General features: G+C 38.5%; 1 protein-coding gene across 1 annotated transcript; it reads right to left on the minus strand.

Annotated features, from left to right (window-relative positions):
* Positions 1 to 256: 256 nt before the first annotated feature.
* On the minus strand, positions 257 to 973 carry LOC142640102 (uncharacterized). Its single transcript, XM_075814194.1, has 2 exons — positions 368 to 973; positions 257 to 277 (listed from the first exon to the last, which is right to left on the minus strand). Exons 1-2 carry the CDS (start codon positions 971 to 973, stop codon positions 257 to 259), a joined length of 627 nt encoding a protein of 208 aa, XP_075670309.1.
* Positions 974 to 12,590: the final 11,617 nt, after the last annotated feature.

Genomic DNA, 12,590 nt, shown 5'->3' on the forward strand with positions numbered 1-12,590 from the left:
TTACCCCTAAAACCTCAAAAATACACTTGGAACCTCCAAAATGACTAAAATACCCGTGAAACCTCGAAAATTACCAAAAATACCCTAAATCCACCAAAAATGACCAAAATACCCCTAAAATCTCAATATAATCAAAAATACTCCAGAACCTCTAAAATACCAAAATAGCCCATACACCACTAAAATACCCCCAAAATGGCTAGAATGTCCAAAATACCAATGAAATATCTAAAATAGCCAAAACACACTTAAAACCTCAAAATGACCAAAAATACACCTGAAACCACGACCAAAAATACCTCAAAAATAACCAAAATATCCCCGGAATTTTGTCATGCACAGAAAACAAAGAATGTGACTAACACACCTCATCCACGCCCAAATCGACCACTTTCTCTTGAAGAGCCCCTATATCCTTGACATTGAACTTGTTAAGCAGTGTGGCAAGAGAAGTTGTGGACAATGGTTTCACCACCAGATCATCCATCACCAAGTATGTAACCTTTCCTTTCACATAATCTCCCACATTACTTGAGTAGGGATCGTTTGCGCTTGGTGTGCCTGTATATTTTGACTCTTGGCTCATAGAATACCCGCACCCACACAATGCTTTCCTCTCAGACACGTTTAGGCAGCACTTGTACAATTTCCTGGATGATTCAACGTTTGGCAATTGGAGAGGAAATCCTGCTGTACCACTAGAGAAGTATGCTTTGGGACTCAGGAGAAAGTCCTTATTCACGTTTGGTCGAAGGTAAGTAGTGCTTAAATTTGCAAAGCTGTCGTAAATGTTTCCCAAGCTGCTCACCATTTCTCGATTCAGGAGTGGAATGAAAGTTCCGATCGGCAGGGTGACGATGTTTAAGAGAAAATCCACGAAGTCTTTGCCCGCTTCAGCATAAACCACCCTGCAGCTTTCTTTTGTGTCTATCATAAGTTTCAAACTCACTTTGGACGTAGCAGCAGCTGCCATGGATAAAATGTCTAGCTTGGTTTCTCTAGAATCTTTTTGGGACAAGCAATATACAACCAGCACGATCGTCGGGACAGTTTATACACTGGTTGCTTAGATATATGATTCAAACTTTTTTTTCAGAAGGATTAATATGAATTTTTATTATTGGAGCAAAGTAACTCTTACATCACAATATCAACTATCGTAAAAAGACTTTCTCAAAAAAAAAAAAAAACTATTGTAAAAAGATTAAAGATGTTATCATGTTGTGAGAATAAAAATAATGCTAAAATACAAAACTATGTTTCTAAGTTTCACTAAATTCATTTAAATAATGTATTTCCATCAATTTCTATTAAATGTTGAGGTTAATTTTCCAAAATTTTAATTTTTTTCCTCAAATATTTTGAATTTGAAAAATCCAATTAATGATCGATTTTTAAAAAAAAAAAAAAAATTTAACAGAAGTTGAGGCAGAAACCTTAATTGAATAAACTTAAAACTTAAAACTTAAAAAACTGAAATGAATTCTTATAAAACTTAAAGAGTGTGTTTTGCATTTTAGGCTTAAAAAAAAAAAAGTGATGTTGTAAATATAAAATTTTCACATAAATATTATAATTGTTAAAATGATTGACCGGGTGGACACAATTGACACTCAAGTATCCATCATTTCTTTTCTTGAGGAAGTTTATGGAACAAAAAGTTTGACAAAAGATTCGGCAAAATTTGGTAAATAGTACAATTTCTGGAAAAATATCGGTGAGTGGCATGCGGCTCAAAGTAATTAGTTAGTTGGACTGATTTTGGAACTCGAGTTCATATGGCTCAAAGTATCGGTGAGTGGCATGCGGCTCAAAGTTTGACTCGAGTTCCATGTCGGTTTTTTTTTTTTTTTTTTAAATTCCACATCAGATTGCTATTGGTCAGACTTTGAGTATAGCAAAATCGATGTTGAGGTGGAACTCGAGTTTAGCAAACTCGAGTTCCAAAATCAATCCAACTAACTAATTACTTTGAAGCGCATGCCATTCACCGAAAATTTTCCAAAATTTAATTGTACTATCTACCAAATTTTGCCCAAAAGATTCCATACTTAGTTGATATGTCAAATTGACAGTGTGAGGTAAAGAATTATATTAATATTGGATTTATGTAAAAACTAATAAAAAGTTGTCAACTTAACTATTATCAAAGATATTGTAAAATTTTTGTGTCTATAGCATTGTTTTTTTCTCCACTATTACTAATTAAGAAAAAGCCTATTCACACACAAAAAAAAAAATTATAGCCACTAATATAATAACTTATTAATAATATGTAAAAAAGTAACGTGGAAAGAAGAATAAATCTTGCCAAGTAAAATTTGGCATCCGAGGCATTATCAATATTTTTTCTTCTTTTGACCAGCTAGAATTTATCAAATTTGTTATTGAAAAATTGTGTCAGTATTTGGAAAAATGACAGTTCATTGTCGGCCACTTATCATGGATTTATGCAAGTTCTGATATGATTTGCTTTTCCTTCTTTTATGAAAAAGAAATTTACCACTACGAAATTACAAGCATAACCTTTCTTTTTTTTGAAAGGAAATTATAACCTTTCTTAGTCAAAAAGCAAAGAAAGCAATAATTGAGGAGTTTTGCAACTTTTGAAACCTTTTTATTTTTTAACTTTAAAAAAAAAACCAATATTTTTATTACTTTTTTCTTTTGGTAAAAATAAAATGAAAAATGTTACCAAGGAAGCTTGTACTTAAGCTGGTATGTGATACTCCTGATTCTAACAGGAACTTCAAGATTCGTTATTTCTTTATTCAGGGTGACGACTGGATGTGTCACCCCAACGATTAGGAGTACATGCCCATAGGAAAAACTTAGGGCATAATGTCTCTGTCTAGTAAGTGTCCGTCTGGTTTGAATTTTGTCTCTTATTTATAGTTGTTGATCTAATCATCCCTTTCTTGTAGCTCGAGACTGTCCAGATGTGTCCTTGGAGCAGTGGAGCTTCGTGGAGAAATTTTTGCGATTAAGTTGAAGAAGAGGACATGGGCGAAGCTCACCACCTTGGACACGATCCATTGGTACAATGACGACCCTGAACCTACCGAAGTTGCCCATCGCTACGACAGCCAGGCACGCAGATGTAAGTTCGTTGCTTCTTATAGTATTTTATTTCTACTTGTATTTTGCCTAACCCTTTCTTTTCATCCACCTTCATTCAGGTATGGAGGAGGGAAGGAGAAAAGCCTACATAAAGTAGCAAGTTGCTGCGAAGAAAAAAAAGAGGGCAGCTTGCCTCCTAAGGCTACCACCCAAGTCCCTCCATCACTAAAGAAGAGACCGTCTGAGAAGTCTGACCGTCCCCCTAAAAAGCCCAAGGTGGCGGAGTCTACCATCAGCGTTAAAGCTGAAATAAAAAAGACACCTACTCTGCCCGATTCGGGGAAGGGTAAAGATCTTATGACAAGTCAGGTCCTCGCCACCCAAAAGCCACCCGTCCTCCTCTACGAGGACCCTCAGTACACCCTTGAGTAGCTTTCGTCCATCATCAAAGTTGATGATTACAAGGACTTAAGCAATCACGCAACGGAGGCGATGGGGGAGACGGGTCTCTTTAGCATCGCATAGGTAAAGATGTTTGTCCTTTTCCTTTTTTTGGTCAAGTCGTCTCCGTCCTCTTTTAACCCTTTTCTGGTTCACAGGGGGTGGTAATGATGAAGGGTCTGATGAACCATTGTCTCTCCCATAAGATGACCTTAGACCATGTCAGGGCGAAGGCAAAAGCGACGGTAGTGGAGCTGGAGGAGTTGAAGGCCTAGAAGGTGGTCTAGGATAAAAACTTGTTGCATCAAAGTAATTAAGGGGCAGACTGGAGAGCAGACGGAGGTGTTGAGGAAGGCCCTTGAGGACAAGGAAAGAGAAATAAAGGACACCAAGGACCAGCTCTGTTAGGGTAAGGAAGATGCAATACAGGAGTATCGTGACTCCGACGCCCTCCTAGCGGAGCTCGGCAGCTCGTTCACGGACATCTTTGATAACTGCTTCCATCAGGTTAAGGCCTTCTTTCCTAACCTGGACCTGTCTCACATCTCCATCAACCCCCAAGCTCAGACTCCAGCCCAGCCCGTCTACTCCGAAAGCACCAACAAGCTGTTCGCTGATAACACTATTGCTAACCCTCAAGGTGACGAGGAGACAGCTCCTACAGACCAAGCCACCTTTGTCGGTGATGATGCCCGTCCACTTGAGGGGGACCAGACAACTAAGGACGGAGAAAACCCTGCGAATCAAGACTAGATTTTTCTTAGCTTAGCTTAGCTTTAATTTTTCTTTCTTTTCGTATGTAAAGATTTTCAGGAGAACAATGTTTCTATTTTACCGTCGCCTATTGTTATTTAGGCTTTACATGTAGACATTTTCCCTTTACTAGGCTTTCCATAATATTTCGATATTTGGTATTTTGATCATGTATCTGTTAATATATGTTTGCCATATATCCATCTACTTTGGACTTAACAACTGAACCCATCCTTGTGTGAACTTAATAAATACAATCCATTCATAGAATGAATCCGTCCACTTTGTGGAATAAATATAAGCCATCCGTTAAGGATGAGCCCGTTAAGTCATCCATTCAGTATGATCCCGTCCACTTTTTTGGACTTAATAAATATATGTCATCCCTTTAGGATGAACCCGTCCACTTTGTGAACTTGATAAATATAATTCATTCCTTTAGGATGATCCCGTTTACTTTATGGACTTGATAAATATAACTATGTAGACACACATACGACGTTCCTGAATAACTCTTTTTATTGTGATAAATATGCAAGTAGAAATTGTTCTTTGAAAAAAAATAAGAAATTTCCATTTGGGCTTAAAAAGTACTGTAGATAATAAAAACTAACTAAAAAGAAATAAACTGAAAATGAGGAGTGTCGTCACTCGTACCCTTGTCTACTAGTAGTACTTCTTTAGGTGCTCTGTATTCCATGAATGGTGCAGCTTTTTCCCGTCCAGTGTCTCAAGGTGGTAGGTGCCTCTCCTTTGCCATGACGTGATCCTGTAGGATCCTTCCCAATTAGGTCCTAGCTTTCCCTAGGTAGGGTCTCTTGTCGCGCCCTATTTCAGACTTTGGAGTTGTAATTCTTGGCCATGAGGTCTTGGTACCATGCTAAACTCTGCTCAGTCGTTGCCTTGACCTCATCCACCAAGTCAAGTTGAAGGCGCATTGCTTCATCATTCTTACTGCTGTCATAGTTTTCAACTATGTAGCTTGTGAGTCAGACCTTGGCTAGGATAACTACCTTGCTCTCGTATGCTAGTCGAAATGGAGTCTCCCTTATAGGTATCCTTACTATCATCCTGTTGGCCCACAAAACACTTAGCAATTCCTCCGGCCATATCCCCTTTACCCCCTCAAGCCGAGTTTTGATGATTTTGAGCAAGGATCGGTTCATCACCTCGACTTGTCCGTTGGCTTGTGGGTGGGTGGGTGATGAGTAGTGATTCTTAATTACCAACTGTGAGCAGAAATCCAATAACGAATCGTTGTCAAATTGCTTCCCGTTGTCTGAAACCAGTACCCTAGGTATACCATACCTGCAGATGATGCTCCTCCATATAAAGTTTCATACATTCTTCTCCGTGATGGTGGCTAGGGCTTCGGCTTCCACCCATTTGGTGAAGTAATCTATACCGACTACTAGGAATTTTAACTGTCTAACTGCTGTTAGAAACGGTCCCATGATATCCAACCCCCATTGAGCGAAAGGTCATGGGACCGTCATTGGGGTGAGCTCCTCTATTGGTTGCCTGATAAGGTTGCCAAACCTCTGACATTTGTTGCAAGCTTCGACGTACACATAGGCATCTTTTTGCATGATGGGCCAATAGTATCCTGCCTTAATTAGTTTATTCACTAAGGACCGTGATCCTGAATAGTTCCCGCACACTCCTTCGTGGACTTCTCTCATGACATAATTTGCTTCTTCAAAATTAAGACATCTCAGGTACGGACAAGAGAAGCCCTGTTTATATAAGATGCCTTTTATTAGTACGAACCACGCTGCTTGTACCTTCAACTTCCTAGCGGCCTCCTTACTATCTAATAGCACACCGTCTTTTAAGTAGGAGGTTATGGGCGTGGTCCAGTTGCTTTTAGAACGTATCTCCTGCACACTGACGCCATCTATTAATGGTGAGCTTTGAACAAAGGACAATACCTAGCTAGGAATAAGCATGTCTTTTCCTGATGCAACCCTAGCAAGGCAGTCGGCTTGCTCGTTCTCCTCTCGTGGGATTTGAACAAACTTCGCTTGGAGGTCATTCATCTGATACTTCACTTACTCCAAGTACTTCTTCATCTGTTCGCTCTTGCATTCGTAATCGCCGGTTACTTGGCTGGTGACTACTTAAGAGTTGCAATACATGACCACATTTGTAGCTCCCACTGCTCTGGCTAGGTCTAGCCCTGCTATTAAGGTTTCGTACTCCACCTCGTTATTGGTCGTAGGAAAGTCAAGTCGGATCATGCACTCGATCTTGTCACCTTCTAGAGAATGAAGCACTATGCCACCTCTACCTGCCTATTTATTGGACGATCCATTCTTGTGGATGCTCCACTGCGGCTGTGCTCCTGCCCCTAGTCCTCCATCGCCCATAACGCCATCTGTCTAGCTGCTTCAAGGCTGCTCATTGCTTTCTGCAAGGGTTTGACTGTCAAGATGACAACATTGTGGGCCTAGAAGTATAGTTTAAGCTTACATGCTGCAGTTACCAATGCGAAGGCGAGCTTTTCCATAGGGGATACCTCTCTGCTACGCCTCGAAGTGCTCGGCTAATGTAGTATACAGGCTTCTGCACCCTGTCTTCCTCCCTGACTAAGGCTGCACTGACAGTTGCTAGGTAGACGGCCAGATAGAGGAATAATTCCTCCCCCGGTTTGAAGGGACTCAGCAGTAGTGGGGAGGAAAGGTATACTTTCAAGTCTTCAAATGCTTGCTGACATTCAGTCGTCCACTCAAAGAACTTCTTCAACGTGCAGAAGAAAGGCAGGCACTTGTCATTGCTCTTGAGACGAACCTATATAATGCGTCTACTTTGCCGTTGAGGCTCTGTACTTCCTTGACGTTGGTTGGTGGCGGCATCTTCATTATAGTATGTATCTTTTCTAGGTTAACCTCAATACCTCTTTGGGATACCATAAACCCTAGGAATTTTCCGGCTGTCACCCCAAATGCACATTTGTTCGGATATAGTTTCATGTTGTACAAACGAAGTGTATTAAAGGTTTCCTTGAGGACGTCCCAATGGTCGTAGGCTCTTTACTAACATGTCGTCAACGTAGACTTGGACGTTCCTCCTAATCTGATGTGCAAACATTTTGTTCATCAACCTCTGGTACTTGACACTCGCATTCTTAAGTCCAAATGGCATTACTCTATAGCAAAAGAGACCCAAGCTGGTGACGAATGAAGCCTTCTCCTAGTCAGCTTCATCAAGCTTAATCTGGCTGTAACCAAAAAATGTGTCCATGAAACTTAGCAACTAGTGTCTTGCCGTTGAATCCACCAAGATATCAATTTGTGGAAGTGGGTAGCTATCCTTGGGGCACACCCTATTAAAGTCCGTGAAATCTACGCATATCCTCCACTTTCCGTTGGCCTTTTTGACCATTACTACGTTGGCCAGCCAGCCAGTCAGGGTAGTATACTTCTCGTATAAACTCTATTTCCTGTAACTTGCGAACCTCTTCTGCTATGGCCTTATCCCATTCTTGATCGAATACCTGCTTCTTCTGATAGATGGGAAAAAAATAGAGCGATATGTTCAACTTGTGGACTATGACCGAAGGATCGATTCCGAGCATGTCTTCTTGGCTCCAAGCGAAGACGACCTGGTTCTCTCTTAGAAATGATATTAGGGCCTAATGGATTGGCAGGCTAGCAAGAGTACCAATTCTTGTCGTTTTCTCGGGCTTAAAGTCATTAAGGAGTACTTCTTCCAACCCTTCTACTGGTTTTGCTACCGTTCGCTATTCTTCTATGCACATCGTTGGTAAATGGTCGTTCATCTCTAACATGGCTATGTAGCACTCACGCACTACTACTTGATCTCCTCGTACCTCTCCCACTCCATATTCAATGGGGAATTTGATCATCAGGCAGTAAGTGGAGGTTACAGCCTTCCACGAATTAAGTGTTAGGCGGCCTAGGATGGCGTTGTAAGCGAATAAACAATCTACAACCAGGAATGTGACATCCCTAGTGATCTGGTGAGGGTAATCGCCGACATTTACAGGCAAAGTGACCGCGCCGAGTGGGTACACTCTTGTTCCTCCGAATCCAATGAGTGGTGCGTTAGTTGGAATCAACCATTCTCTTTCAATCCTCATCTGCTGGAAGGCTGGGTAGTAGAGTATATCAGCATAGCTCCCGTTGTCCACCAGGACCCTATGAGTGTTGTAGTCCCCAATATGTATGCACACTACAAGCGCATCATCGTGTGTAGACATGGCAAAACAGGTCAAAATTTTCTGACCTAACCCTACCCGACCCGAAAAATACCTGACTTGAACCTGATTTTTTTTACTCGAAGCAAAAACGGGTTGACCTGTAACCCAACCCGATTTTTTTGCAAGTCAACCCGACTCGTCCTGAATAACCCGTGACCCGACCCATTAAAAAAATTCACTAAAAAAATATTTAAACTACATCAAGATACTAGGTGCATAAAGCACAAAGTATCAAAACTAATAGTCAATATATTATAGATATAAAGTTATAAATAAGTAAAACTGTTGTCAAGACATGACATAAGAGAATGACTATTTGAGTGTTTTTTTTTTTTTTTTTGGCTAAAGACTATTTGAGCTTCATCACAACCAATAAGAGCTAAGCTTCACAAATCACGAACATGACATAAGAGAATGAGTTATGAGACAAGACAACCATTAAAAAAAAATTTTAAAAAAAAAACCTTATTCAATACTAGTTGTAGTCCATTGTCCAAAGCCAAAGACACACACAATGCACAAACTTGAAAGTTGAAACGTGACAAACCAAATGTTCCAAACCACAAAGGGCCCCAAAGCCTCTGCCCTTCTTCACAAGGGCACATCCACAAGGGCCAAAGCGTCAAAGCCTCCTCAGTGAGTCAGTTCCTAACTTCCTCTACTCGTCTCTTGTGCTACGCCTCTGGCCCTCTGCCCTTCATTTCACACTTCCACACTTTTTCAGTTTCAAGCTTGCGCCTCTCTACCTCTACACTTTCAGCTCCGCCTCTACCCTCTACTCTCTACTCTTTTCTCTTTGTGACTGTTTGTGCCTCTACTCTTTTCTTCTTATTTCTTTCAATCCTTAAATTTTCAGACCAATTTTTCAGTTTCTTACTTCTCTGTCTCTCGCCACCTACTGACCCATTTAAGAGGAGCACAAGCACAAGCTCAAATCATCAACTATGGTGAAGGTAAGTTAAATCCTTTTCAACATTCTCTTAAATCCCTAAATGTTTTTAGTTTTATATTTAATTGTTTGTGTGTTTGATTGTTGAAAAAATTGAAAATGTCATTGACTCATTGTCATTTGGATGAATGTCTTATGTAGTTATGTTCACAATTTCTTTAGATGTTTTAAATAGACTAGAATTCTAATTATATATTTTGCTATGATAATTAGAGTACAGCAGCTTCTCCGACTGTAAATTTGGAAAGTGATGATGATGCTGTAATTATGGATACTACTACTACTAATCATTCACCATCTTTAAGAGTTAATTCAAAATCAAAGGTTAAGAAACCAAAAAGAGTTTCAGGGAAGAAAAAAAAAAAGGAAAAACAATACATTTCTTCAGTTTGGACTGAATTTGTGAAATTACCTATTGATGAAGAAGGGTTAAGTAAGGCTATTTGTCAATGATGTGGAAATTTTTTTGGCGGATAGTCATAATGGAACATCAAACTTGCATCGCCATCTTCTCAAATGCTTAAAACGAAATGAAGTAAAAGAAGATGGTGAAGAAGAGGGTAGGGTGTTACAAAACAAGATAACTCAAGAGTTTCGTGAGATGATAGCGAAGGCTATTATTAAACATAATTTATCATTTAGCTTTGTTGAGTATGAGGGCATTAGAAAAGTTTTCAACGATCTAAATTCAAATGTTAAACATATTTCTAGGAATACTTCAAAAGCTGATGTTCTAAAACTTTACAAGAAAGAGAAGGATGACGTTAAAAATAAGTTGAAATCAATTCCTGGTAGAATATGTTTGACTTCGAATTTATGGACCTCTATTACATGCAAGGGATATATTTGACTTACAATGCATTATGTGGATGAGAATTGGAAATTGAAAAACATCATCTTGAATTTTTGTCATATGCCACCTCCACACATGGGAACTCTTTTATCAGAGAAAATTTTAAGTTTCTTGGAAGAATGGGGTATTGAGAAGAAAATATTTTCCATTACTTTAGATAATGCATCTAATAATGATAATTGCCAAGATTTCATAAAGAAAAAGCTTAATGAGGGGGATTTATTGTTATGTGATGGTATCTTTTTTCATGTGTGTTATGGTGCTCATATATTGAATTGTATTGTTCAAGAAGGATTGAAAGTAATAGATTTGGTGATTAAGATCCAAGAAACTATGAAATATCTTAAAGGATCAGAGAGTAGAATGTACAAATTTGATGAATGTGTCAAGATAGTTGGTATGAAGAGAACAAAGGGTTTATGTTTAGATGTGTGTACAAGATGGAATGCAACATATGACATGATTGACAGTGCTACGAGATATCGTTCTGTGTTGAACCGTTTAGTAGAGGAAGATGCTAATTTCAAGCATTGTCCATCAAGGGATGAATGGAATAGAGTTGAAAGGATAACTCGGTTTTTGAAACCTTTCAATGACATTACAACTCTATTTTCTAGAACTAATTACCCTACAGCAAATCTATATTTTCAAGGAGTGTCTCAAATTGAATTGCTCTTACTTGAAGAAATGGAGAGCCAAGATTCATTTATCAGTAATATGATAGAACAAATGAAAGGTAAATTTGACAAATATTGGGATTGTTATAGTGTGGTGCTAGCTTGCGCCATTGTTCTTGAGCCAAGGTATAAGTTGGATTATGTGGACTATACTTTCAAGAAAATAGAGCCAATTGAACACATTGCTGAAATGAAGGTGGAGGAAGTTCAAATTACATTTTATAGACTTTTTTCAGAATATGAATGCCCCAAGCCTAAGGCCACTACAAATGTTTCATCTTGTGTTGGGAGTTCTAGTCATACTAGCGGTGCTATGGATGATCCTGATAATGATAAATATGTGGAAGATGATGTAAGTGAATTGCATTTTGTTTGGTATATGTTGTGCTATGTTTTTTTAATAATAAAGATTGTAATGTTGTGTGGTATTAATTTTCATTGCAATTTTTTTAATGATTAGGAATTTGAGCATTATGAAAGTGGTCATGGTGCAAAAAAAAAAAAAATCTCAATTGGACTTGTATTTGGAAGAGCCTAGATTTACCATGAAGAAAAATTCAAAGTTGGAAGTTCTCTCATGGTGGAAAGAGAATTACAATCGATTTCCAGAGTTCTCTTTAATGGCACAGGATCTCATGAGCATTCCAATAACCACCGTTGCTTCTGAATCAAGTTTTAGCACTGGGAAAAAAATTCTTACTCTATATCGATCACGTCTTTTACTTAAGAATGTGGAAGCTACGTTGTGTACTGAAAGTTGGCTATATGGATTTGAAGGTAATTTAATTTATTTATAGTCATAATTATACAATTTTAATTCTTTATACATTTGCTTTCATGGTACCTTAAGTTATATTAAAATATTGTATTGTAGATGAAGATGCTGACGAAATTGGCTAAATTGAGCTACAATTTTCAAGTATGAATATTTGCAATGCTGAATCTGCTACCAACGTTGACTAGATTGAGATTGAGGTGAAATTCTTATAAAATATTTACTTATTCTTCTTTACTTAATATGTTATTTTATATTTAAATCATTTTTTGTTTATTTTATCTTTCTAAGTAATCTAACTTTACTATTATTTTAAATACAACAGGAACATGTGCACTTAAGAAGGCTGATAGCTTAATATGGTCCATGACATGTAGGTTTTTTTTTTTTTTTTTTTTCTTTTGTGGGAATGATATTGTAAGTTCACAATTGCACCTAAACCCAAAAACACACGTGGACTCAGGCCCAATGAGCCTTAAACAATTAAATTTGTAGAGTGTGGGTTCACAATCTAGTTTAGTGATGCTCGAAGCTTGATGAACAGGCTCGAATGTTACAGTATTTACAAACAATGGACAAATAGGGCAAAATGAACCTCCTCGGACGTAGGCCGAGGACAATTTGTATATTATTTCTCTTTTTCCTTTTAAAGGTTACAGTTCTTAGTCATTCCCCAGTTCTTTTCCAAAAAGGCCTCCCTCTTTCCTTTACTCCCTTCCCTCTTTAAATACTTCTTTTCCTTCCCTTTTCATCCATGTGTCACACAAATCTTACCCTTAGATCCCCCATTTCCACCACCTTCCCCAAGTCCTTGAGCAATGGCTAGAGGGCCCCTTCTACTGTTCAAGGGTCATTTCCTC

The sequence above is a fragment of the Castanea sativa genome, chromosome 6 (genome assembly GCF_040712315.1).
Source record: "Castanea sativa cultivar Marrone di Chiusa Pesio chromosome 6, ASM4071231v1".
NCBI lineage: Eukaryota > Viridiplantae > Streptophyta > Magnoliopsida > Fagales > Fagaceae > Castanea > Castanea sativa.